Source organism: Pseudophryne corroboree, chromosome 10, assembly GCF_028390025.1.
Source record: "Pseudophryne corroboree isolate aPseCor3 chromosome 10, aPseCor3.hap2, whole genome shotgun sequence".
Taxonomy (NCBI): Eukaryota; Metazoa; Chordata; class Amphibia; order Anura; family Myobatrachidae; genus Pseudophryne; species Pseudophryne corroboree.
Genome location: NC_086453.1, coordinates 366,254,899 through 366,280,199, shown reverse-complemented (window position 1 = coordinate 366,280,199; position 25,301 = coordinate 366,254,899). Strand labels below are relative to the sequence as shown.

General features: G+C 42.8%; 1 protein-coding gene across 1 annotated transcript in view; it reads left to right on the top strand.

Moving 5' to 3' along the window:
• Positions 1-24,402, top strand: part of LOC134965386 (nicotinamide N-methyltransferase-like) — an 88,307-nt gene extending 63,905 nt beyond the window's left edge. The window contains exon 5 of the mRNA XM_063941850.1: positions 24,132-24,402. Within this exon, the coding sequence (XP_063797920.1) occupies positions 24,132-24,402 (271 nt within the window). The remainder of the gene's footprint in view (positions 1-24,131) is intronic.
• Positions 24,403-25,301: the final 899 nt, after the last annotated feature.

Below are 25,301 nucleotides of genomic sequence, written 5' to 3'. Positions count from 1 at the left end.
GTGCAGGAGTCCCTACTTCACCATGGAGAATGTTGGGGGTATGTAATGGAATTGTTGCAGGTACAGATGTGTCCACTTACTCCCAGGCTTGGACTGGCCCATAGGGGTACAGTGGAAACCATCGGTGGGCCCAACTTCCTGGGGAACCACCTCCTGCTCTAAGGATCAGGTTCCACACTGTGCACTTGAATTATACATTATACTAATGTTACCTTATACAGGACTATGGTGTATGTTCTTCAGTGCATTGCTGTTATTAATCTTGTACATTATCATGCATGCAGCAGCTGAATTTACTATATACAGTATATTTATGAAGTGGCCCAGACTTTGCACTCTCTAATGCTTAGTCAAACAAATGAGGTGGCAAGCCACACCCACTCTGCAGACTGGCCACACCCCTAAACATTGGCCCCTAACACTGCATCCCCCCAGTGGGCCATACATGCCCCAGACTGGCACTGCTTAAACCTTTTCTATACGTACCACGGCTAAACTTTTTCTATGTGCAGCGAGTGGATGGATTTAAAAAAATGTTGTTTCCCATAATTCAATTTGTATAAAGTAGCATAATAAACCATGGCTAATCTCTGACTCTATGGCATGCCCAGTGTAAGACTGGGGTATGAAGGGCCCACCAGGGGAGGGCTGCTGTAGGGGTCCATGTTTATAGATGTAGCCAAGTTCCATTGGGGGCATGGCCAACCACCACAGAGGTTTGGCTAACCATTACATGTTCTGTGCCCCTTGGTAAATATATAATAAACCAAATTATTGTAAAGTATAATGTAACATATGTATAATGCATAAATCCAGTGCACTAGGATAGTCTGGAACTTGATCCCTAGAGGAGGAGGAGGGCTCACAGGCAGTAGGGCCCACCAGTGGTTTCCCCTGTTCTCCTCTGGGCCAGTCTGACCCTGAGCATGCCAAACCGTGCCACACATGGCAGGATATAGGAAAAGTGTATGAGGACATATCTGTATGTCACTGAAGTAATTGCATACACACATGTTTAGATGCTCACATTGGATGTCTGCATCTAGCATTGGGCTATGGTAAGTGTCTATGGTGCGACTGATGGTGACATGTAAAGACATACTGAGTGGTGTTAATTGTCTACAGAGGCTGGAAGTCAGCGTCTCAGTCCTGGCACAGTCAGACACGATAAGGGCTTTTATCCGCATTAGCATATAATCACAGATACAACTACACCAAAAGAAGCGGCCACAGCGTGTGACTCAGATCAGCCCCTACTATAAGTCTGAGATGCAAATATACACAAATATCCCAGATCTTCCTGACAATTTGCAAATGATAAACCTTAATAATAAATAATCTCATATATTACTGTACATTTATATTGAGCTGATGTTAAAACCTGATCAACAGATAAAGTCATTCATTATTTCTTGCTGTTAACTGTGTGATTAAAGAGTCTGAAATTTATGTGTGATCTGTGAGTGGTTCTGTCACCCACCAGGGATCATTGTTGTCATTCACTCAGCAGACTCGTAGTTACTACAATAACCCACATATCATTTTATTATTCCACTAATATATGACATAGAGAAAATGAATGGATGAGGATTCATATCACAGAGAAAAAGACTTTGGCCCTCATTCCGAGTTGATCGCTCGGTATTTTTCATCGCATCGCAGTGAAATTCGGCTTAGTACGCATGCGCAATATTCGCACTGCGACTGCGCCAAGTAATTTTACAATGGAGATAGTATTTTTACTCACGGCTTTTTCATCGCTCCGGCGATCGAATGTGATTGACAGGAAATGGGTGTTACTGGGCGGAAACAGGCCGTTTTATGGGCGTGCGGGAAAAAACGCTACAGTTTCCGGAAAAAACGCAGGAGTGGCCGGGGAAACGGGGGAGTGTCTGGGCGAACGCTGGGTGTGTTTGTGACGTCAAAACAGGAACGACAAGCACTGAACTGATCGCACAGGCAGAGTAAGTCTGAAGCTACTCTGAAACTGCTAAGTAGTTAGTAATCGCAATATTGCGAATACATCGGTCGCAATTTTAAGAAGCTAAGATTCACTCCCAGTAGGCGGCGGCTTAGCGTGTGTAACTCTGCTAAAATCGCCTTGCGACCGATCAACTCGGAATGAGGGCCTTTGTGATTTACTTTAATGTAAACTTACAACATTTTCAAATTTAAATACATTATTAAATTACTGTAGAGCTTTGATTCTTCTAAGTAAATCGCCAATTTTTCCAGCTAAAATACATTTATAGCAAGACCCCACATATTTCTAATATGAACCACCCTGCTAGGCTTCTGGAATTAGGACTGTCCCAAGAGACATGGGACTGTAATTTACCACATGTATGTCAGCCATCAGAAAAAGTACTGGCACAGTTTAAGTGGATAATTCAATTGTGCCCATTAATTATTTAAAAATGGACTTTAGTAACAATTTTTGCCTGTTGGTCTGTATTGGGCAACTCAATTTAAGCACTGTTTTCATCATATGAAAACTGACCCATTTTCTTGCAAAAACACATATATCAGGGATAAGTTGCCAGATCTATGTATTTTCATAGGATCGTTTGTGAAAATGGGTCAGTTCTCAAGTTTATTCTCATGTCAGTTCTCAGGGTTTTTCTCAAGTCAGTTCTCAAGGATTTTCTTTGCCTGCCTCCAGTCAGGTGAAAAAAACCTTGATAGTGCTGGCATTAGGGGCTACTTGGATAACCCAAGGGGGTTCCAGTAGCCATGGTTAGTTACCACAATTAATTTAATTCCCCTGTAAGTCTTTTTTTAAATTCAACTCCAAATTATTTACATGGTCTGTACCATGTTACTGATGGTGAAACAGAATCCCTAGTAATGGTGAAGTGAGCGCACTCAGGTTACACAGGGAGAAGTAACCACCCTTTATTCCAAGTCAGTGGATAAAAATCTTTGATAGCCTGTCTGAGCGAGGTCATCCAGTCACAACTTAAAAGAAAGAAAGAACCCATGTTTTTCACTGCAATGAAGCGGTAAATGCAATCCTTAGGCTGCAGTGCAGACTACTGTGCCTTGTGCAGTGGTCAAATGATAAACATATATAAACATACATGTGTAGTTGTATGTAATATATGTGCTGGCATGTGTCCAGGATCGGCAAGTGGCGCTGCATAACACAGCCACCAAGCAGAACCCTAGGACTCGCAATTAGGATTCTCTTTCCTAAGCAAGCCACCAGACTCTCACTAACTAGTTCACAGGAGTCTGGAGGCAGGCTTAGGAGAGGGAAGCCTAATCCCTTGATCATCTCACACTGACACAAGGCCACTTCTAGGTCCTCTCACTTTGACACAAGACCATCTTCTCATCTCAAATTGACACAAGACCATCTCCTCCTCATCTCACACTGACTCAAGGCCACCTTCAGATCCACTCATGTTAACACAAGACCATCTCCTCATCATCTCACACTGACACAAGAACATGGGCTTAATTAATTTTTGTTTAAAGCAATTATCTAGGCTGTGGAACTGCTAATAGCAAGGGAAGCTACCACCTAGAAATCAAAAGAGTCACTCAACGGAGCCATTGCAAACTTACTCACAATTAGGTTCACATTTCTGATTTACAATAAACAAATAAGAGGCACATCAAGGCTAAGGGTATCCCTATAGCTAAGCAGACTGGATACAGCAGTAGGAACTCACCCGTCATGTTTTAGCATTTATGGGCTCGCAGCTGACTGCAAATTCATGTCCTGAAAAAGGCCATGACATGCCTGTGTTTTTCCTACAATTCCTCGTTAATGATGCCAAACAGTCACTTTGTGTCAATTACTTTTCCCTAAAATCCTCATTCTGAGAAAGATCCCAGTGGCACGTTGGCACATGGGAATTGTGATTGCAGCACGTGCACAGTCTGCCGAAAATCAGTTCATTGCATGAACATCAGCCATAGCATACAAACATGAATTAGGTCCCATATCCTTATCATCTTGCACTGACACAAGACTACCTATTGAGCATCTCTTATTTACATCAGATCATAACCTTATTATCACATACTGACACAAGACCAGTTACTGCTTATCTCATATAAATACAAGACCATTTCATGATCATCTCATATGTACAGAAAACTGTCACCTGATAATCTCACACTGACACAAAATAACCTCCTGATGATCTATCTGATACTGACACAAAATAAGATCCAGATTTTTTTTTATAATTACATAGGAAAATCAACTGATAATCACACAATGACACATGACCAACTCCCGATCTCTTGGTACATATTTGTGTGTTTTACAATATATAGTGTGGTGAGAAGGGTTGTCTTTTACCTGAATTGCCAACATTCCTGTGGGATCAGCTCCCTCCAAGGAAGAGGAAACCAAAGCCTTTGCACTCTTCAGAAGCAATGGTGGTTTGGAACTCTGGGTTTTCCAGGCTGCCAAAAACAGTTTGTAATCATAACCAAAGAACAGGAAGAGCTTAAAACTCTCATCAGCAAATTGTTCTAGGCACTAATGCTGGATAGTGGCCTGTAAGTAGGCCAGAGTGTGCTAGCAAGCATGGCAGGAGATGGTTGCACTCCAGGGCAGCAGAATTAACTCTAGAGAATCTGGTGCTGGGTTGTTTGAGTACACCTGTGTATTTAATTACTATGCCTGTTTTGAAGGCTACTGTCTGTATTTGATGAAGTACAGGGTTTGCTTACAGTACAATACACCGTTACACCGGGAACGTGCCTGTCATGTGTTTTTATTTCCCCAACCCTGTTATACTGGGTTGGATGTACTAATGTACATTGCTGCCCATTGCAACCCTGCTCCATGATGCTGATCACATATGTACTTACAATTGCAATCAGCCTTGTGAAGGACAGCTCTTCTGATAAGATGAGCTGTTGGCCCCGGGAGTCAGTTTGCGCATGCGCAGGGTAGCGTAGGCAGCCACAAGGCATGCTGAGTAGGATCCGATTGGATCCCTCATACTGCGCCTTGGAGAGAAATCCATTGGTTTCTATGAAGTATCGCCAGCAAAAGCTGGCAAAACCCGCCGGGATGCTCACCTGCCTCCGGGGGATAGTACATCAGGACAATGCGGTAAATAGGGGGTTTACCACATTTTCCACTGGGTGGTCTTCAGTATACCGGCGGTCGGGCTCCCGGCGACCAGCATACCGGCGCCGGGAGCCCGACAGCCAGCATACGGACACTTATTCTCCCTCGTGGGGGTCCACGACCCCCCTGGAGGGAGAATAAAATAGTGTGGCGCGCGTAACATGGCGAGCACAGCGAGCCCGCAAGGGGCTCATTTGCGCTCGCCACACTGTCGGTAAGCCGGCGGTCAGGCTCCCGGTGCCGGTATGCTGGTCGCCGGGAGCCCGACTGCCGGCATATCGTAGTGAACCCTTTCCACTTAGTACATCCCACCTACTATATAAATGACAGGAATACTAGGTTATTGAGTAATAAAGATTTATTCTTATATAATATACAGTATTAGAGTCTTCATGATTTCCAAATAGTGGACACCAGCTTTTGTAATGATGATAAGGTGCATTCCGAACTTTTTTTTATAAAATATATACTGGATGGCCCAAAAGTAGGTATACACTAATAATATTTCATTATTCTTTCTTGATAAAGAATTGGAATGATTGCAGGGTATCCAAGTGACGTGGAACAAAATACACTTTGTAATGTAAATATACATCAGTATAAATATCTATATATTAAAAGAAGTCTGATGACTATTATGAGTGACATATTTCTATTATGGCATTGTCTGAGCAGGTCTCATCACATAACAAATTAAAGGTCCTGGTCCAAAGATTTGCAGAAAAATATTGGCATGGTAATTGGTTGCTTCATTTTGAAGTATGTGGCAAAACACCCACCTGCAATTTACATGCATATCCATTGTGCTCTGGAAAATGTGACAGTTGGTGAGCTCTCCATGTGCACCTGCTGGGTGACCTGGAACATGTGACCTGCTGAATGGTCTTCAAACTGTGTCAGTTATTTGCAGCCACCCACTAAGCAGGGATTTTTCTAAATTTGACTCCTAACAGGGTGGAAAAGGATAATTTGCGCAGCAAACCTTTGCCCGGTGAAAACTAGGCACATCAGCCAGTAGTAATATAATTATACATGGTCACATCACATTATTATGACCAACTCCTACATTTGACATCGGCAGTGCATAGCCCATGAAGTACTGTACATCACATAGTTATCAGGATGGTATAAGGATTCCAGTGCTTGGAATACCAGAAGCCGTATTATGAACAGCAGCAATGCTTAGTATTCTAACACATTGGGATATATTTACAAAGATTCGTATTTCTGCCAATTTCAGCTGACATCAATATCTGCTGAAATTGTCAGTGTGAGATTGCAACTTTTTGAGAAAAAACACAAGTTCACCAATGTCAAAGAAATTAATATTTCCAGCAGTGTTGTATGGGAGAGAGTAGTAAAACACTGCCAGACTTATTTCAGTGAAGACCAGCTGGATCAGTGAGAACAATGCAGGGCTTCATTGTGTACATTACTGAAAGAGTTAAAAATCCCCCCCAAAATTTTGTGGGGTACCCACTCCAAAACATAACCAGCCCCGGGCTCTTTGAGCTGGTCCTGGTTGTTAAAATACTGGGGGAAAATTGCATAGAGTTCCCCAGTATTTATACAACCAGCACTGGGCTCTTGGGCTGGTCCTGGTTCCAAAAATATGGGGGACAAAAGAAGTTGGGGCTGTATTTTTTAAACTAGCAGCAGGCTCTACTAGCCTTGGACATAATGCCACAGCCAGGGGACACATTTATGTTGGGCCCTGTGACGATTGCATTACCCCTCCAACTAGTCACCCCTGGCCAGGGGGAGTGGGGACCTCTAAAAATCAAAGGAACTCCCTCTCCAGGCACCCAAGGTCCAGGGGTAAATCCTGAGGCTGTCCCCACCATCTATGGGTGGTGGAAGGAGGGCTGATAGCCAACAAAATAAGAAAAAAAGAATATTGTCTTTTGCTGTGGAACTACAAGTCCTAGCAAGCCTCTCTTGCATGCTGATACTTGGAAAACTACAAGTACCAGCACAGAGGAAATAAACAGGCCCACTGGTACCTTTAGTTCCACGACAAAAGAAATACCGCCCCCTCCCAAAAAAAACATGAAAGTAAAGTTTTAATAAAACTCACTTTTTTACTTTGTGAAATAAACGTGTAAAGTAAAGATATGATGGAAAATTTCATCAAAAAGGGCTACAAGAAAGCAAAACTACAAACACAAATGGACATAGTACAAAAAATGTGAAGAACAGAGATGTTGAAATATAAAGAGAAAATAACAGATCGAGTATCCAATATTCCATTCATTACACAATTTAACAGCAACAAAAACCATAGAAAATATGGCACGTGTTACAACTAGATGAAGCTCTCATACCATTAATTACAGAACAACCACAAATCATTTATCGTCAAGCAAAGAACCTTAAACAAAAACTAGTATCAAGCTTTCTACAATCAGATAATCACTCGACGTCATCTTCAGGAAAAAAGGGTTTTTACAAATGTCTTAACTGTAAATCATGTAAAAATAATAAAGAAATTTCAACCAAAGCCATCATGAACTTCAAGTCAAACACCACTGGAAAAACGTACACAATTAAGGATAACCTAACGTGCAACACAGAGGAGGTAATTTATTTGGCAGAATGTTCATGCGTCTTCCAATATGTGGGACAAACAAAAAGAAAAGTAAAAATACAATTTGCAGAATGTATATATAATATAAAAAGAGGTTTGACCACAAACAGCTTGTCCAACCATTTTTTGGAGATACATAAAAAAGACCCGGCTGGATTAAAATTCATTGTAATACAGAAAGTAAAGAGATATTGGAGAGGAGGAGACATCATTACAGAAATTAAAAAAAGCTGAAAGTAGATGGATTTTCAAACTTAAAACTCTCCAACCAAGAGGTCTCAACATTGACATTAAACTAAATGTATTTTTATAACCAATTTTAAAATCTTAGTATTTATCAATTTTTTAGCATGGCACTTGAGAAATTGATTAATCACAGTATGCTCAACAAAATGTGATTCCCGATGATTTTGGCACTTCCGGACCGGAATTTCCATTTTTTAATTTTAGAACAATAAAGTTTTGTCACTATAAATATTAGAATCAATAGAAATGTAATTTGTCCTTGAAAAAGTGCATTGAATGCACGTTTCGTGCGTTGGAGACATGACACAAACAGCCAGGAGAAAGGACCACCACCTCCGTAGGGTCGCTAGTTCCCGCCTGATTACATCATCACACTCTCCGCTGGACGCAGCAGTAAAGAGGCGGCCTAACATCAGAAGCACTGCGCCAGCACAGTGTTCCCCGCCTCCCACAGTGGAAGTTAGATGGTGACACACGTGGAGACTGCGGAAGGCCACAGAGACTGCTTAACACCATGTCCGCTTGAAGATAGGGAAAGGTAGGGTTAGGAACATCTTAAAGACCGCACTCCCATCTGTTAAACCCGCTCCAAAAGGAGCTATAAACATTATGTTTTAACAACACTAATTATTTTTTCACAGGCGCCATGCTTTTCTTAATTAGTGCTTATTTATTTAATCAAGTATTCATTTTATAATTGATCAGCTTTTACATACATAGCGCGGTAACATCTTTTTTCAAACTACCAATATTTGTGTTTAGTAAATTCCGGAGATGACACTTAGAAAAAAAAGCAAACTCAAATGGAATTAAAAGAACCTTAGTAAATTTCCACCTTTGTAGGTAAGTGTTCTATCCCTAATCCATATCCTCCATTACCATTCTTTTCAGCAGCCTGACCCTAACCCTCCCCCGCAGCTTATCACTAACAGTCCTTCCCAAAGACTAACTCTATCCCTCCGCCACATCCTAAACCTAAACCTCATCCCACATGGCTCACCTGTCTGCAGCCACGACAGACCTTCACGTGGTGCTGGCATTGTATTCCATGTCAGGATTCTGATATGAGAATTCTGACTGCCAGGACCCTAAGCATACAAAGACAATCAGACTGTGCTTCTCACTTTGATAAGAATTTTATAAGTTATTATACATTTTCTCTAACGTCCTAAGTGGATACTGGGGACTCCGTAAGGACCATGGGGATAGCGGCTCCGCAGGAGACTGGGCACAAAAGTAAAGCTTTAGAACTACCTGGTGTGCACTGGCTCCTCCCCCTATGACCCTACTCCAAGCCTCAGTTAGATTTTTGTGCCCGGACGAGAAGGGTGCACACTAGGGGCTCTCCTGAGCTTCTTAGTGAAAGTTTTAGTTTAGGTTTTTTATTTTCAGTGAGACCTGCTGGCAACAGGCTCACTGCATCGAGGGACTAAGGGGAGAAGAAGCGAACTCACCTGCGTGCAGAGTGGATTGGGCTTCTTAGGCTACTGGACATTAGCTCCAGAGGGACGATCACAGGCCCAGCCATGGATGGGTCCCAGAGCCGCGCCGCCGGCCCCCCTACAGAGCCAGAAGACAGAAGAGGTCCGGAAAATCGGCGGCAGAAGACGTCCTGTCTTCACCAAGGTAGCGCACAGCACTGCAGCTGTGCGCCATTGCTCCTCAGCACACTTCACACTTCGGTCACTGAGGGTGCAGGGCGCTAGGGGGGGGCGCCCTGAGCAGCAATAAAAACACCTTGGCTGGCGAAAATACATCACATATAGCCCCTAGGGCTATATGGATGAATTTTAACCCATGCCAGAATCCATAAAAAAGCAGGAGAAAAGTCCGCGAAAAAGGGGCGGAGCCTATCTCCTCAGCACACTGGCGCCATTTTCCCTCACAGCTCCGTTGGAGGGAAGCTCCCTGTCTCTCCCCTGCAGTCACTACACTACAGAAAGGGTTAAAAAAGAGAGGGGGGCACTAATTAGGCGCAGTATTAACAATACAGCAGCTATAAGGGGAAAAACACTTATATAAGGTTATCCCTGTATATATATAGCGCTCTGGTGTGTGCTGGCAAACTCTCCCTCTGTCTCCCCAAAGGGCTAGTGGGGTCCTGTCCTCTATCAGAGCATTCCCTGTGTGTGTGTGCTGTGTGTCGGTACATTTGTGTCGACATGTATGAGGAGAAAAATGATGTGGAGACGGAGCAGATTGCCTGTAATAGTGATGTCACCCCCTAGGGGGTCGACACCTGAGTGGATGAACTGTTGGAAGGAATTACGTGACAGTGTCAGCTCTGTATAAAAGACAGTGGTTGACATGAGACAGCCGGCTACTCAGCTTGTGCCTGTCCAGACGTCTCATAGGCCGTCAGGGGCTCTAAAGCGCCCGTTACCTCAGATGGCAGATATAGACGCCAACACGGATACTGACTCCAGTGTCGACGGTGAAGAGACAAATGTGACTTTCAGTAGGGCCACACGTTACATGATTGAGGCAATGAAAAATGTTTTACACATTTCTGATAATACGAGTACCACCAAAAAGGGGTATTATGTTCGGTGAGGAAAAACTACCTGTAGTTTTCCTGAATCTGAGAAATTAAATGAGGTGTGTGATGATGCGTGGGTTTCCCCCGATAACAACTGATAATTTCTAAAATGTTATTGGCATTATATCCTTTCCCGCCAGAGGTTAGGGTGCGTTGGGAAACACCCCCTAGGGTGGATAAAGCGCTCACACGCTTGTAAGAACAAGGGCTCTACCCTCTCCTGAGATGGCCGCCCTTAAGGATCCTGCTGATAGAAAGCAGGTGGGTATCCTAAAATGTATTTACACACATACTGGTGTTATACTGCGACCAGCAATCGCCTCAGCCTGGATGTGCAGTGCTGGGTTGGCGTGGTCGGATTCCCTGACTGAAAATATTGATACCCTAGATAGGGACAGTATATTATTGCCTATAGAGCATTTGAAAGATGCATTTCTATATATGCGTGATGCACAGCGGAATATTTGCCGACTGGCATCAAGTCTAAGTGCGTTGTCCATTTCTACCAGTAGAGGGTTATGGACACGACAGTGGTCAGGTGATGCGGATTCCAAACGGCATTTGGAAGTATTGCCTTATTAAGGGGAGGAGTTATTTCGGGTCGGTCTTTCAGACCTGGTGGCCACGGCAACAGCTGGGAAATCCACGTTTGTACCCCAGGTCGCCTCTCAACATGAGAAGACGCCGTATTATCAGGCGCAGTCTTTTCGTGGACAAGCGGGCAAAAGGTTCCTCATTTCTGCCCCGTGACAGAGGGAGAGGAAAAAGGCTGCAGAAATCAGCCAGTTCCCAGGAACAGAAACCCTCTCCCGCCTCTGCCAAGCCCTCAGTATGACGCTGGGGCTTTACAAGCAGAATCAGGCACGGTGGGGGGCCCGTCTCAATGAATTTCAGCGCGCAGTGGGCTCACTCGCAAGTAGACCCCTGGATCCTTCAGGTGATATCTCAGGGGTACAAATTGGAATTCGAGACGTCTCCCCCTCGCCGTTTCCTAAAGTCGGCTTTACCGATGTCTCCTTCTGACAGGGAGACAGTTTTGGAAGCCATTCACAAGCTGTATTCCCAGCAGGTGATAATCAAGGTACCCCTCCTGCAACAGGGAACAGGGTATTATTCCACACTGTTGTGGTACCGAAGCCGGACGGCTCGGTGAGACCGATTCTAAATCTAAAATCATTGAACACTTACATACAGAGGTTCAAATTCAAGATTGAGTCACTCAGAGCAGTGATTGCGAACCTGAAAGAAGGGGACTACATGATGTCTCGGGACATCAAGGATGCTTACCTTCATGTCCCAATTTACCCTTCTCACCAAGGGTACCTCAGGTTTATGGTACAGAACTGTCACTATCAGTTCAGACGCTGCCGTATGGATGGTCCACGGCACCCCGGGTCTTTACCAAGGTAATGGCCGAAATGATGATATTCCTTCGAAGGAAGGGAATTTTAGTTATCCCTTACTTGGACGATTCCCTAATAAGGGTAAGATCCAGGGAACAGTTGGAGGTCGGTGTAGCACTATCTCAGGTAGTGTTGCGGCAGCACGATTGGATTCTCAATATTCCAAAATCGCAGCTGGTTCCGACGACTCGTCTTCTGTTCCTAGGGATGATCCTGGACACAGTCCAGAAAAAGGTGTTTCTCCCGGAGGAGAAAGCCAGGGAGTTATCCGAGCTAGTCAGGAACCTCCTAAAACCGAGCCAACTCTCAGTGCATCAATGCACAAGGGTTCTGGGTAAAATGGTGGCTTCCTACGAAGCAATCCCATTCGGCAGATTCCACGCAAGAACTTTCCAGTGGGACCTGCTGGACAAATGGTCCGGGTCGCATCTTCAGATGCATCAGCGGATAACCCTGTCACCAAGGACAAGGGTGTCCCTCCTGTGGTGGTTGCAGAGTGCTCATCTTCTAGAGGGCCGCAGATTCGGCATTCAGGACTGGGTCCTGGTGACCACGGATGCCAGCCTGCGAGGCTGGGGAGCAGTCACACAGGGAAGTAATTTCCAGGGCTTATGGTCAAGCCTGGAGACATCACTTCACATAAATATCCTGAAGCTAAGGGCCATTTACAATGCTCTAAGCTTAGCAAGACCTCTGCTTCAAGGTCAGCCGGTGTTGATCCAGTCGGACAACATCACGGCAGTCACCCACGTAAACAGACAGGGTGGCACAAGAAGCAGGAGGGCAATGGCAGAAGCTGCAAGGATTCTTCGCTGGGCGGAAAATCATGTGATAGCACTGTCAGCAGTATTCATTCCGGGAGTGGACAACTGGGAAGCAGACTTCCTCAGCAGACACGACCTCCACCCGGGAGAGTGGAGACTTCACCCAGAAGTCTTCCACATGATTATAAACCGTTGGGAAAAACTCGACAGGTATTGCGCCAGGTCAAGGGACCCTCAGGCAATAGCTGTAGACGCTCTGGTAACACCGTGGGTGTACCAGTCAGTGTATGTGTTCCCTCCTCTGCCTCTCATACCCAAGGTACTGAGATTGATAAGATGGAGAGGAGTAAGCACTATATTCGTGGCTCCGGATTGGCCAAGAAGGACTTGGTAACCGGAACTTCAAGAGATGCTCACGGAGGATCCGTGGCCTCTACCTCTAAGAAGGGACCTGCTCCAGCAAGGACCCTGTCTGTTCCAAGACTTACCGCGGCTGCGTTTGACGGCATGGCGGTTGAACGCCGGATCCTGAAGGAAAAAAGGCATTCCGGATGAAGTCATCCCTATCCTGATCAAAGCCAGGAAGGATGTAACCGCAAAACATTATCACCGCATTTGGCGAAAATATGTTGCGTGGTGCGAGGCCAGTAAGGCCCGACGGAGGAAATTCAACTGGGTCGATTCCTACATTTCCTGCAAACAGGAGTGTCTATGGGCCTGAAATTGGGGTCCATTAAGGTTCAAATTTCGGCCCAGTCAATTTTCTTCCAAAAAGAACTAGCTTCAGTCCCTGAAGTGCAGACGTTTGTAAAAGGGGTACTGAATATACAGCCTCCTTTTGTGCCTCCAGTGGCACTTTGGGATCTCAATGTAGTTATTGGGTTCCAAAAGTCACATTGGTTTGAACCACTTAAATCTGTGGAGTTAAAATATCTCACATGGAAAGTGGTCATGCTGTTGGCCCTGGCCTGGGCCAGGCGCGTGTCAGAATGGACGGCTTTATCCTGTAAAAGCCCATATCTGATTTTCCATTCGGACAGGGCGGAATTGAGGACTCGTCCTCAGTTTCTCCCTAAGGTGGTTTCAGCGTTTCACCTGAACCAACCTATTGTGGTGCCTGCGGCTACTAGGGACTTGGAAGACTCCAAGTTGCTAGACGTTGTCAGGGCCCTGAAAATATATGTTTCCAGGACGGCTGGAGTCAGAAAATCTGACTCGCTGTTTATCCTGTATGCACCCAACAAGCTGGGTGCTCCTGCTTCTAAGCAGACTATTGCTCGTTGGATTTGTAGTACAATTCAGCTTGCACATTCTGTGGCAGGCCTGCCACAGCCAAAAATCTGTAAATGCCCACTCCACAAGGAAGGTGGGCTCATCTTGGGCGGCTGCCCGAGGGGTCTCGGCTTTACAACTTTGCCGAGCAGCTACTTGGTCAGGAGCAAATACGTTTGTAAAATTCTACAAAATTGATACCCTGGCCTAGGAGGACCTGGAGTTCTCTCATTTGGTGCTGCAGATTCATCCACACTCTCCCGCCCGTTTGGGAGCTTTGGTATAATCCCCATGGTCCTTACGGAGTCCCCAGCATCCACTTAGGACGTTAGAGAAAATAAGAATTTACTTACCGATAATTCTATTTCTCGTAGTCCGTAGTGGATGCTGGGCGCCCATCCCAAGTGCGGATTGTCTGCAATACTGGTACATAGTTATTGTTACCAAAAAATCGGGTTATTGCTGTAGTGAGCCATCTTTTCTAGAGGCTCCTCTGTTATCATGCTGTTAACTGGGTTTAGATCACGAGTTATACGGTGTGATTGGTGTGGCTGGTATGAGTCTTACCCGGGATTCAAAATCCTTCCTTATTGTGTACGCTCGTCCGGGCACAGTATCCTAACTGAGGCTTGGAGGAGGGTCATAGGGGGAGGAGCCAGTGCACACCAGGTAGTTCTAAAGCTTTACTTTTGTGCCCAGTCTCCTGCGGAGCCGCTATCCCCATGGTCCTTACGGAGTCCCCAGCATCCACTACGGACTACGAGAAATAGAATTATCGGTAAGTAAATTCTTATTTTTATAAAACATTAATTAATTCATAAACAGTACATTGATACTGGCTAGAACCATAAAATTAAAAAATACAAATAATCACAGAAATATAAAATAAGCCCCTAACAATTAGCACTAGATACACCTAAGTGCAACCTTCCTCATATACTACTGTTTATTTGCACATAGATTTCCAATCAAGATGTTATAACTCAGTCTTAATGAGTCTTAAAATGACTCAGGGGGTTATTCCGAGTTGATCGCTCGCTAGCTACTTTTAGCAGCCGTGCAAATGCATAGTCGCCGCCCATGGGGGAGTGTATTTTCGCTTTGCAAGTATGCGAACGCGTGTGCAGCCGAGCGGGATGAAAAAGTTTTTTGCCGTTTCTGAGTAGCTCTGGACTTACTCAGCCCTTGCGATCACTTCAGTCTTTTTGGTACCGGAATTGACGTCAGACACCCACCCTGCAAACACTTGGACATGCCTGCATTTTTCCACACACTCCCTGAAAACGGTCATTTGCCACCCACAAAAGCCCTCTTCCTGACAATCTCCTTGCGATCGCCCATGCGAATGGATTCTTTGTTAAATCCATCGCAAAGCAACGATCCACTTTGTATTCATACGATGGGCCTGTGCATTGCGGTCCATACGCATGCACAGTAATAACCTGTTCACTGCGCTGCAAAACATGACAGCGAGCGATCAACTCGGAATGATCCCCTCAGTCCTTGAATCAACGTACGTATTGGGTTAATCAAACATTGTTATTTAGGCATGCTGTCCTTCCCACTTATAAGCACTTCAGAATAGTTAGTAAACAATATGTCCACATGCAATGCAGCAATTAAAATGGAATCCAGCTAAGACTTAGAGTACACCATGCATTGTACCCAAATATACCTTTCCTAGTTGCTGTAAGGCACACAGCTTTTAGTCAGGATCACACGTTGTTAGCTGGGCTCCTTTTATTATCCACTGGGGTACAGCAACTAAACAGTTAACCGGCCAATCAAAAAAAAGGTGCAAAAGCATACCAATGAATGCTGCAATGATAAGGAATGATATCCTGTCCAACAAACGCATTTCTCCACCTCTGGACTCGTGTCAGCGGCTTCTTCAGTGTCAGAGATGTAATTCTATCTCCTCATACCTTTAAATAATGAATTTCCCAGTTCACGCATGCGGGTCTAGCCTCATTCCCAATAGCACTATTTGAGCATGTGCTGCTCAGACTTTGCTAAATCAAGCCTCATTTTCATTTTTATTAATCAGGAAGTACTCTATGGGCTTGATAACATAAATTATTACATAGATTAAAACATCTCTCTCTCTATAGTAAAATATAAAAATATATAAAGACCTATCTAGCCCCACTTAGCCAAAAAAGATTTATATTATTACACATCCATTTTACACACTGGTGCTAACCACATTATATTGTTCTTATTCCTGCACCATCTAGTGGCCCAAACTCAGATTACACAATTGACCATAAATCACCATACATTGTACAGTATATATTGTACTTATGCAGTGTATGTCGGTGGCATAAATGCAGCAGAACATTATCTGGTGCAGGATGAGGTCTTGGACTCTCTACATGACTGTATTTTGGATTCCATTAAATTTATATTAACACAATTATTTTTTGTTTGATTCACAATATTATTTACAGACACAGGGTGTGGCATTGGGAGCCAGATTCGTGGCAAGTTTTGCGAACCTTTACATGTTTTTTTTAGGATTAACATGTGTGTGGGAGGGCAAACTTGGCGCTGATCTGGTATACTATGGCCGTTTTATAGATGATTTATTTATTATTTTGGGTGGGGATTTGGCTACACTTTTGAGTTTTATAGAAGGTTTGAATAAAAATAATTATGGACTAAAATTCACTTGTAATTATAGCACAACAGAAATATTTTTTGTGGATATAGCGCTGTCAGTTGAGGATGGCAATTTGATAACAAAATAATTATTTGCATTATACCAGTTCACACAAAAAGAGGTGGATGGAAAATATTCCCAGGGGTCAGTTTGTCCATATTCGGAGAAATTGTACATCGGAGTCTCTATACCGAACACAGGCAAGAACCCTCATGCTATCATTTTTGGAACAAGGATGCCCACAGGCAATACTTGAGAAAGCATTAAGGGAAGTGGAACAGCAGGATAGAGCAGCTTTATTGGAACCGAAAAAAAAGAAAAAAAGGGAGATCCTAATGATAAGAGAAATATGTCATTTATTACACAATATAATAGATGTGCATTTCAGATTGAGCAATTTATAAAGCAGAACATGTCTCTTTTAATGTTGAATGAGGTTATAAAACCCCAACTAGATCTAAATGGGTCTGTCAGCTTCCGTAATTCAGATAATCTACGTTCTAGGTTGGTGCCCAGCCACTTTGAGAGAGTAAAGAAATTTAATAAAGTGTCAGAAAAAATATTATTTGTATTAATTGCTCATTCTACTTGACAGCTCTTCATTTACTTACTTACATTAGTACTGTGTTGTCAATTTAATGTAATCTGACCTCCCTATCTATCTATCTGTGAAATGAGCAGGGTGAATAAGGAAGCAGGATGGGGGTGGGGGGAAGTGTTGGCTAAATAACATGTTATGCAGAAAGTATTCATTCACTCATCTGCTGAAGCATTCAATATGAGCATCCAAGTCCCCTACACAAAAATGAATGGAAAGGGAACACTGCTTACAGTACATTTACACTTGAGCTTTTTTTGTAATCTATAGTAATATATCTTCATATTCAATAGAAGTGTGCACACAGATTTTACATAAATCAAGACACAGCTGCAGGAGTGTCACATTCTGCTATTTAAAATACACAGTAGTGTATTGCAATGTGCATAAAGCTCGCTTATCCCTATCGCCCCTGTGAATTTTAGATAGGGTATTCAGAAACTCCTTCAGCTTTGCCTAGTAGCCTGCAAAATCTGTGCCGTCACTTGCTCCTTGTGTGAGGGCTGCCATGAGGCGGGGGGTCACAGATGGCAGCCATTTTGTCAACTTGCTATGCGATCATCATAATGTGCATAGAGCTCATGTGACGCTCCTGCAGCTTTGCCCTAATTTATGTAAAACTTGTGTGCACACTTCTATTGAATGTGAAAGTTTAGTACAGTACAATAGATACAAAAATGAAAAAAATATTAGTTTCATGAAAAAATTAACATGCATTCTCAGTTTGGGAATCAAACCCGGGACTCTAAGCATGGGAAGCTGCACACTTCACCACTCAGACACATCGCCGAATGATAACTGCACAATCTCATGTGTAAATGTACTGTAAGCAGTGATCCCTTCCCATTGGTTTTTGTGTAGGAGACTTGGATGCTCATATTGGATGCTTCATCATACTGAATCCTTATCATTAATGGACCATAGTTTGTAACACGTTTTACACTATATCATGATTTGCGTCTATATAAATGACAGTATTGCTTATTGCATTTGAGTCTGTATACACTAACATGGCAAAGGACAAGTGTTTTAACTTGTTTGTTGGCATCTCTATAAACTTTTTTCTCTTTACCCTCTCCATCTGACCATTGGTCTGTGTGTACAGTATGCAGTACACATTCGTCACTGATCATTTGCAAGAGCTTGTAGATCAATCCTCTGCTATTTGCTCTAAAATACTGGATTACTGAAGTATTAGCCACCCAGTGGTGGAGATGTGTATTGCATGCTGAGTATGTAGTCGTGCCTCAACACACCTGTCCATGATTATCGCTTAGGTGTGGCTAAACCTCTGTCTAGGCAGAGAAAAAGCCAAGTTAACAGAGGCTCCATCTGTACATACCTCATACATTACAGTGAAAGAGCAACAGGTGTGTTGTGAGGAAGTGGCTTGCCTGTATCTAGGGATGTGTGGGTACTCACTTGTTTTGGATAACCAATAAGATAAATCTGGATAAAGATGAACTTGAAATAAATTTAGCAAAAAAACAGTGTAAATTCGAAATTGCAAATCTCTACCTGTAACAGGACATTACAGAATGATGTATAGAGTAGATGCTACATATTATATTACACTCTGTAATCACTGAAATCTTTCCCTGAAGGTCACATTAAGGGAGACCTTTTGATTGACATCAGTACTGGATCCTTCATTTTTTATCTTTATGCAGCCAGTGGATATTTCTAACAGATCCTTGTGCTGAAGTGCTCTGAGCAATGTATTATGGAGCTGAAAAAATGGATTAACTCACGTACTAGAGCGTTTGATTGGTCTCACATAATCACATATAATAAATGTCTCGAAGGAAACAGGTAAGAAAACATATTTTCCAAAACATCTTTTAAAAGTAAATCCAGTGTCAGTACTCATTAAACGTGTACAAATGCTTTCACTGGACCTCATTTAGCCTGGGATGAAAGAAATATCTCTGTAGTACAGCACATGAAATGGTCCCCTGTTACATGTAGTTCAATAGACTTTTCTAATATTACTAAACCCCTTACTGTTTAAATCTTTCCTTTTAAATAAACAACTTTCCCAAATCCCTGGGTTTCAATTTCATTGATCACCTAAATCCATATAGAATCTTCTTTTCTTCTCTCCTGATTGAGAGCAATAGGTAAAATATGAATAAAAACCCTTTAGTGATGGACATGAAGTTGCTCTTTGCTAAATATACAGATGGGTCCTCCGTTATCTTTGCTGACTGAGGCGTTAGTCGCGATCAGGCATACGCAGCGTACCTGGGTGCAAGGAGGTGTACCTAGTTGAAGGGAGGCGCACAGAGCATTTGGCGTTACCCTTGAGTGTAATACCTAAGATCATCCACCAGATGTCACTTTTTAAAATCCCCAATGTGCAAGCGTGTGGTCTCCATTAAAATACAATACTGAACTACAGCGTAAGAACTACTTTACTGGTGCGTCTCGTTACGCTACATTATGCTATAGTATGTCATACAGTCTATAACAGTATATACAGTACAGATGAAATAGTACAGCTTATACAGATGCAAACGAACAAGCTACAGATACACTATGGTCTATTGATGTTAGGGATATGTGAGCATCCAAATCCCATAGTATTAAGTATAATGGGGAGAGATAAAAGCTCATACCTAAGTTCCTGGATGCCAAATCACTGTGTGTATAGTTTATACAGATGCAAATGAATGTGTTAAAACACTTGTTATGCAGACGCAAATAATGTGTGAAAGGAATAATGTAGCTCATTGACTTTACAGTATGTAGAGTGCACGAAATCAGCGTCCGAATCCCCTAACGGCATAAACGAACACCAATGGGAAGGAAACGCTCTTTGCAGTACTCTTACACATGAACTTGAGAATCTTCCATGCAGTGTTGTGGGCTAGAGATGAAGGCTCCCGTCTGCCATGCTGAGAGTCCCATGTTCAATTTGCAAAGTGCCAATTTTTTTTTGTGTTCCCGTGACATTCACTTTATTATTATTATTATTTTTTTCTGTGTAATCCATTTTAAAACATTCAACGAAAGGGTGTACACAGGTTTCACACAAATCGGGGTAAATTTGCAGAAGTGTCTCATTCGCTATCTAAAATACACAGCGGTAATGAGCACCTATAGAAATACCAGTAAATATAAATTAGTGTATTCTGATGCAACTAACTGTTCGAGCAACACAGTACTGTAGTTCATCAGAGTTAGAGAATCTATGTTGTGAGAATCTGTGTTGTACATTATAAGGTGTTCGTGCTAATTAGTATTCTAATAGAAAATACTGTACAGAGATACTAAGGACAGTGATTTGGCATCCAGGAACTTAGGGAGGAGCTTTTATCTCTCCAATATACATTGAAAGATTAAATTTGCCACTCTATGTTAAAAGCTGTTTGTGCTAATTAGTACACTAGTAATGTACTAATTAGCACAAACAGCTTGTAATGTAGAGTGGCAAGTTTAATCTTTCTATGTATAATGGAGATATATAAAAGCTCCTCATAAGTTCCTGGATGCCACATCACTGTCCTTAGTATCTCAGTGCAGTATGTTCTATTAGGGTACTAATTAGCTGTTCGTGCTAATTAGTACTGTAATAGAAAATACTGTACAGAGATACTAAGGATGGTGATTTGGTATCCAGGAACTTAGGGAGGAGCGTTTATCTCTCTCCATTATACATAGAAAGATTAAACTTGCCACTCTATGTTACAAGCTGTTTGTGCTAATTAGTTCACGAGTAGAACATACCGTACAGAGATACTAAGGACGGTGATTTGGCATCCAGGAACTTAGGGACGAGCTTTTATCTCTCCTCATTGTTATCTTTCTAAGTGTAAGGGAGAGAGAAAAAAGCTCCTCCCTAAGATCCTGGATGCCAAATTACCATCCTAAGTATCTCTGTACAGTATGTTCTATTAGTGTACATAATTAGCATGATCAGCTTGTAACGTAGAGTGGCAAGTTTAGTCTTTCTATGTATAATGGAGAGAGATAAAAGCTGCTCCCTAAGTTCCTGGATGACAAATCACCGTCCTTAGCATCTCTTTACAGTATGTTCTATTAGTGTACTAATTAGCATGAACAGCTGATAACGTACAACACAGATTCTCACAACATAGATTCTCTAACGCCGACGTTCTACAGTACTGTGTTGCTCAAACAGTTAGTTGCGTCAGAATACACTAATTTATATTTACTGGTATGTCTATAGGTGCTCATTACCTCTGTGTATTTTAGATAGCAAATGAATCACTCCTGCAGATTTACCCCGATTTGTGTGAAACCTGTGTGCACCATTCCTTTAAATGTTTTACAATGGATTACACAGAAAAAAATTATAATAAAGTGAATGTCACGTGAACACACACAAAAAAAAGATTGGCACTTTTGGAATTGAACCCGGGACTCTCAGCGTGACAGACGGGAGCCTTCATCGCTAGCCCACAACACTGCATGAAAGATTCTCACGTTCATGTGTAAAAGTACTGCAAGGAGTGATTCCTTACCCTTGGTGTTAGTTTATGCCATTAAGGGACTCGGAAACTCATTTAGTGCACTGTACATACTGTAAAGCCAATGAGCTACAATATTCCTTTTACACATTAGTTGCGTCTGCATACACAAGTGTTCACACATTAGTTGCATCTGCATACACATGTGTTTTAGCACATTCGTTTGCGTCTGAATAAACATTTTTTTTTACTCTGTACGTCTGACCATTGGTCACCGTATGTGTGTACACTATGCAGTACAGGACTGTACATTAACATTACAGTCGTCACTGACCATTTGCCAGAGATTGTACTATAGATCAATCCACCGCTATTCAAACTAAAGTACTGTATTAGTGAAGCATTAGCCACCCAGTGGTGGAGATGTGTATTGCATGCTGAATATCTAGTCGTGCCTCAACGAGCCTGTCTGTGATTAAACTCAGCAACCTAAGCTATCGCCTAGGCATGACTAAACCTCCGTCTAGATGCAGAAACAGTCAAGATAATGGAGGACTCATCTGTATATATTTTTGGTACTCTCGGTTGTGAAGCTATTGCCACTACCCTCCCTTTTTTTCCTACCACACTCCTCTCCTCTGTGGTAGTGATGCAGACCGATTTCCTGGGTCCTTTTGGTTTTTATTCCTTGTCCTGTCTTTTTCTTCCTTGTGTTTTGTCCCCCCCACCTCTATGGAATGTTAGTTCTTATCATACTTTTCCTTTTTGAATGGTACAAGTTTATTCCTTAAATGTTAAAGGATTGATTTCTCCTCATAAATGTAGATTAGCCCTTACTTCCAGCATAGGGCTGATGTAGTGGCATTGCTGGAAACCCATTTCTCAGCATTGGGCCCCAGACTCAGAAAGATCAGAGATATCCATTAGGATTTTTTGCAAATGGCCCTTTTAAACACAATGGAGGGGCCATCCTCTTCTGAAATTCAGTCTCTATTGAATTGAAATCCCATACAGCAGATAAGAATAGCTGTTACCTTATATTAACTGAAGTACTGGAGGATTTGCCGGTTACATTAGTCTCTCTTTATGCCCCGAATTCAAATCAGGTCCCCTTCTTAACTAAACTTTGTTCTGCTGTCATGAAGGTCCGCTATGGTGCATTGATTGTTTTGGGTGATTATATTTTAGTGGTAGACCCAAAATTGGAAAGATCTAACCATCCCACTACACAGTCTTCCATGTCCTGCAATAGCTCCTCTTTAGCCCTGCATAATTTGTTGTCTTAATACGATCTATATAATTTATGGAGGGTTCAGAATCCGTCCAGATGGGACTATACATATTTTTTTGCCTGGCCACAATTCTTACTCCCGCATAGACAATTTTTGTGTAATAAATGGATGTTGCAACATTCAGACCAGATGGATATTCTACCTATATCATGGTCTGACCATGTCCCTCTCCTCTGGTCCTGGAATGTTTCCCATCAATTTGTTCCCCCAATACCTTGCGCTTATTTCCCCACCTTCTTTCAGATCCTCTATCTAAGAAGGAGATAACTAATTGTGCTTTAACTTATTTGGCCACTAATTCCCCCTCAGATACCTCCTCATCCACTTTTCGGTGTGCGCTTACACCAGCAGTACGAGGCGCTGCAATCTAGGCAGGAACCCGGCTTAAAAGACAGGCATTACAACAACAAAAGGATTTAAAAGATTACCTTAAGGAAGTTGAGGATAAAAATAAGCTGTGCCCCTCTAGTTCCCTTCGTAGAGAACTGACTGCTATTAGGTGCCAACTGCAGAAACTCCTTATGCGGAGGACTCGGGGCCTAATTCAGACCAGCCGAACAGGTCTGAACTGCGCATGCACCGGCACCGCAGTGCGCCGGCACATGGCATACAGCTGATGGCTGTCTTAGCCCTTTGATTGCCTCTGCCTTATTGACAGGCAGAGGCGGTTTCTGGGCAGGAGGGGGAAGGCAGGTGGCATATGGCCGCCATTTAGGGGGGCCCAGACCATACGGGGGCGTGCCACAGTGGCTGTGTGATGTCACACGCAGCCGATGTGACCCTCACAGTGATGTGCAGCTCCCTGCCAGCACGCAGGAGCTGCGCTGGCTGGGAGAAACTTTTCCAGTACAAAAGCTTCACTGCTGTGCGATGCTTTTGTACTTGTACGACTGGGCTGAGCCTGACATGCAGGGTGGATTAGCCCTGTGCTGGGCATCCTCCCGCATGTCAGTGTTCCTGATCTTAGCCGTGCAAAATTTTACATGACTACGATCAGGTCTGAATCAGGCCCTCAGTTCACTCTAAATAGGTTGTGGCAGAATTTTTTTTTGTCTGGTAACAGGTCGTGTTGGATGCTAGCCCGTAAACTTCGTGTTATGCAGGCTAAGAACAGGATAAAACATTTAATCTACCCCCAAAATGTACTAAGGTGGCCAATCCGTTTGACATAGATACTTAATTTGCTAATTACAATATTTATGTATATAATTTATCCTCCGATCCCCGCACTTTCCAGCCCACTTTGGAAAACTGTTAATGCCTATTTAATGGACATTAAACTCACCGCCCTTAATGAGGAACAATTGGCATCCTTGAATGTTTCTTGGTCTCCTTCAGAGGTGGCACAGGTGATTAAGGTGCTTCCTCGTGGCAAAGCTCCAGGTCCTGATGGCTTCCTTAACGAGTTTTATATCTTCTTTAATGACCACCTTTCCTTTACCCTATCTTTAGTATTTAATGAGGTGTCTACTCTTGGGGATTTCCTGAAAGAAATACTGGAAGTCTAGGTTATCATGTTGCCCAAACCTGGCAAAAACCTAGCACACTGTCAAAACTATAGGCCTATGGCACTCCTGAATGGAGATGTTAAAATATTCGCCAAACTTATAGGTACCCATTTGAATGTTTTTTTGCCGTTCTTGATTTATACTGATCAAGTCGGTTTTAGGCCCGGCAGCAGACAGGCCTCGGACAACACCCGTAGGGTGTTTGACTTGATTGACACAATTGGTTTTAGTAATTACCTCCTGATGCTCTCTCTGGATGCAGAAAAAGCATTTGACGGACTTTGTACATGCATTTGATCATAGAGAAATTCGGATTTAGCGATCAAATTTTATCTTCAGTACTAGCCTTATACAGCTGCCCCACTGGCGTGTTATCAGCAATGGGTTTTTATCCGATGATTTCCCAATAAAGAATGGTACACAACAGGGATGCCCTTTGTCGCCTTTGATTATTACTTTGGGCAGTGAACCCTTGCTAAAAAAATTAGGATGACTAGGGTATTTCCCGGGATTACGGTTAATAATAGTACACATAAACTATGTTTATTTGCAGATCATGTCCTTCTTTTTGTTACTGAGCCATTATCTTTCCTCCCCAATTTACATGGTATATTACAAAACTGTTGTGCAGCTTTCTATTACAGGATGAATATGACTTATACTGATGCCCTCCCCAATAATATTCTGACCCCGGTTCTTTCTGTCCTTAAGTCCCAGTATCAATACAATTGGCACTCAACTTCACTTCAATTCCTAGGGATTCATATTCCCCCTGCCACCCCTTCTGTTTTTGAAGTTAATTTACCTCCGATGCTTGATAGTCTGTTGGCCTTGACTACATCTTGGTTCTCTTATGAGATCTTGTGGCTAGGGAGATTGGCAGCTTTTGAAATTACTAT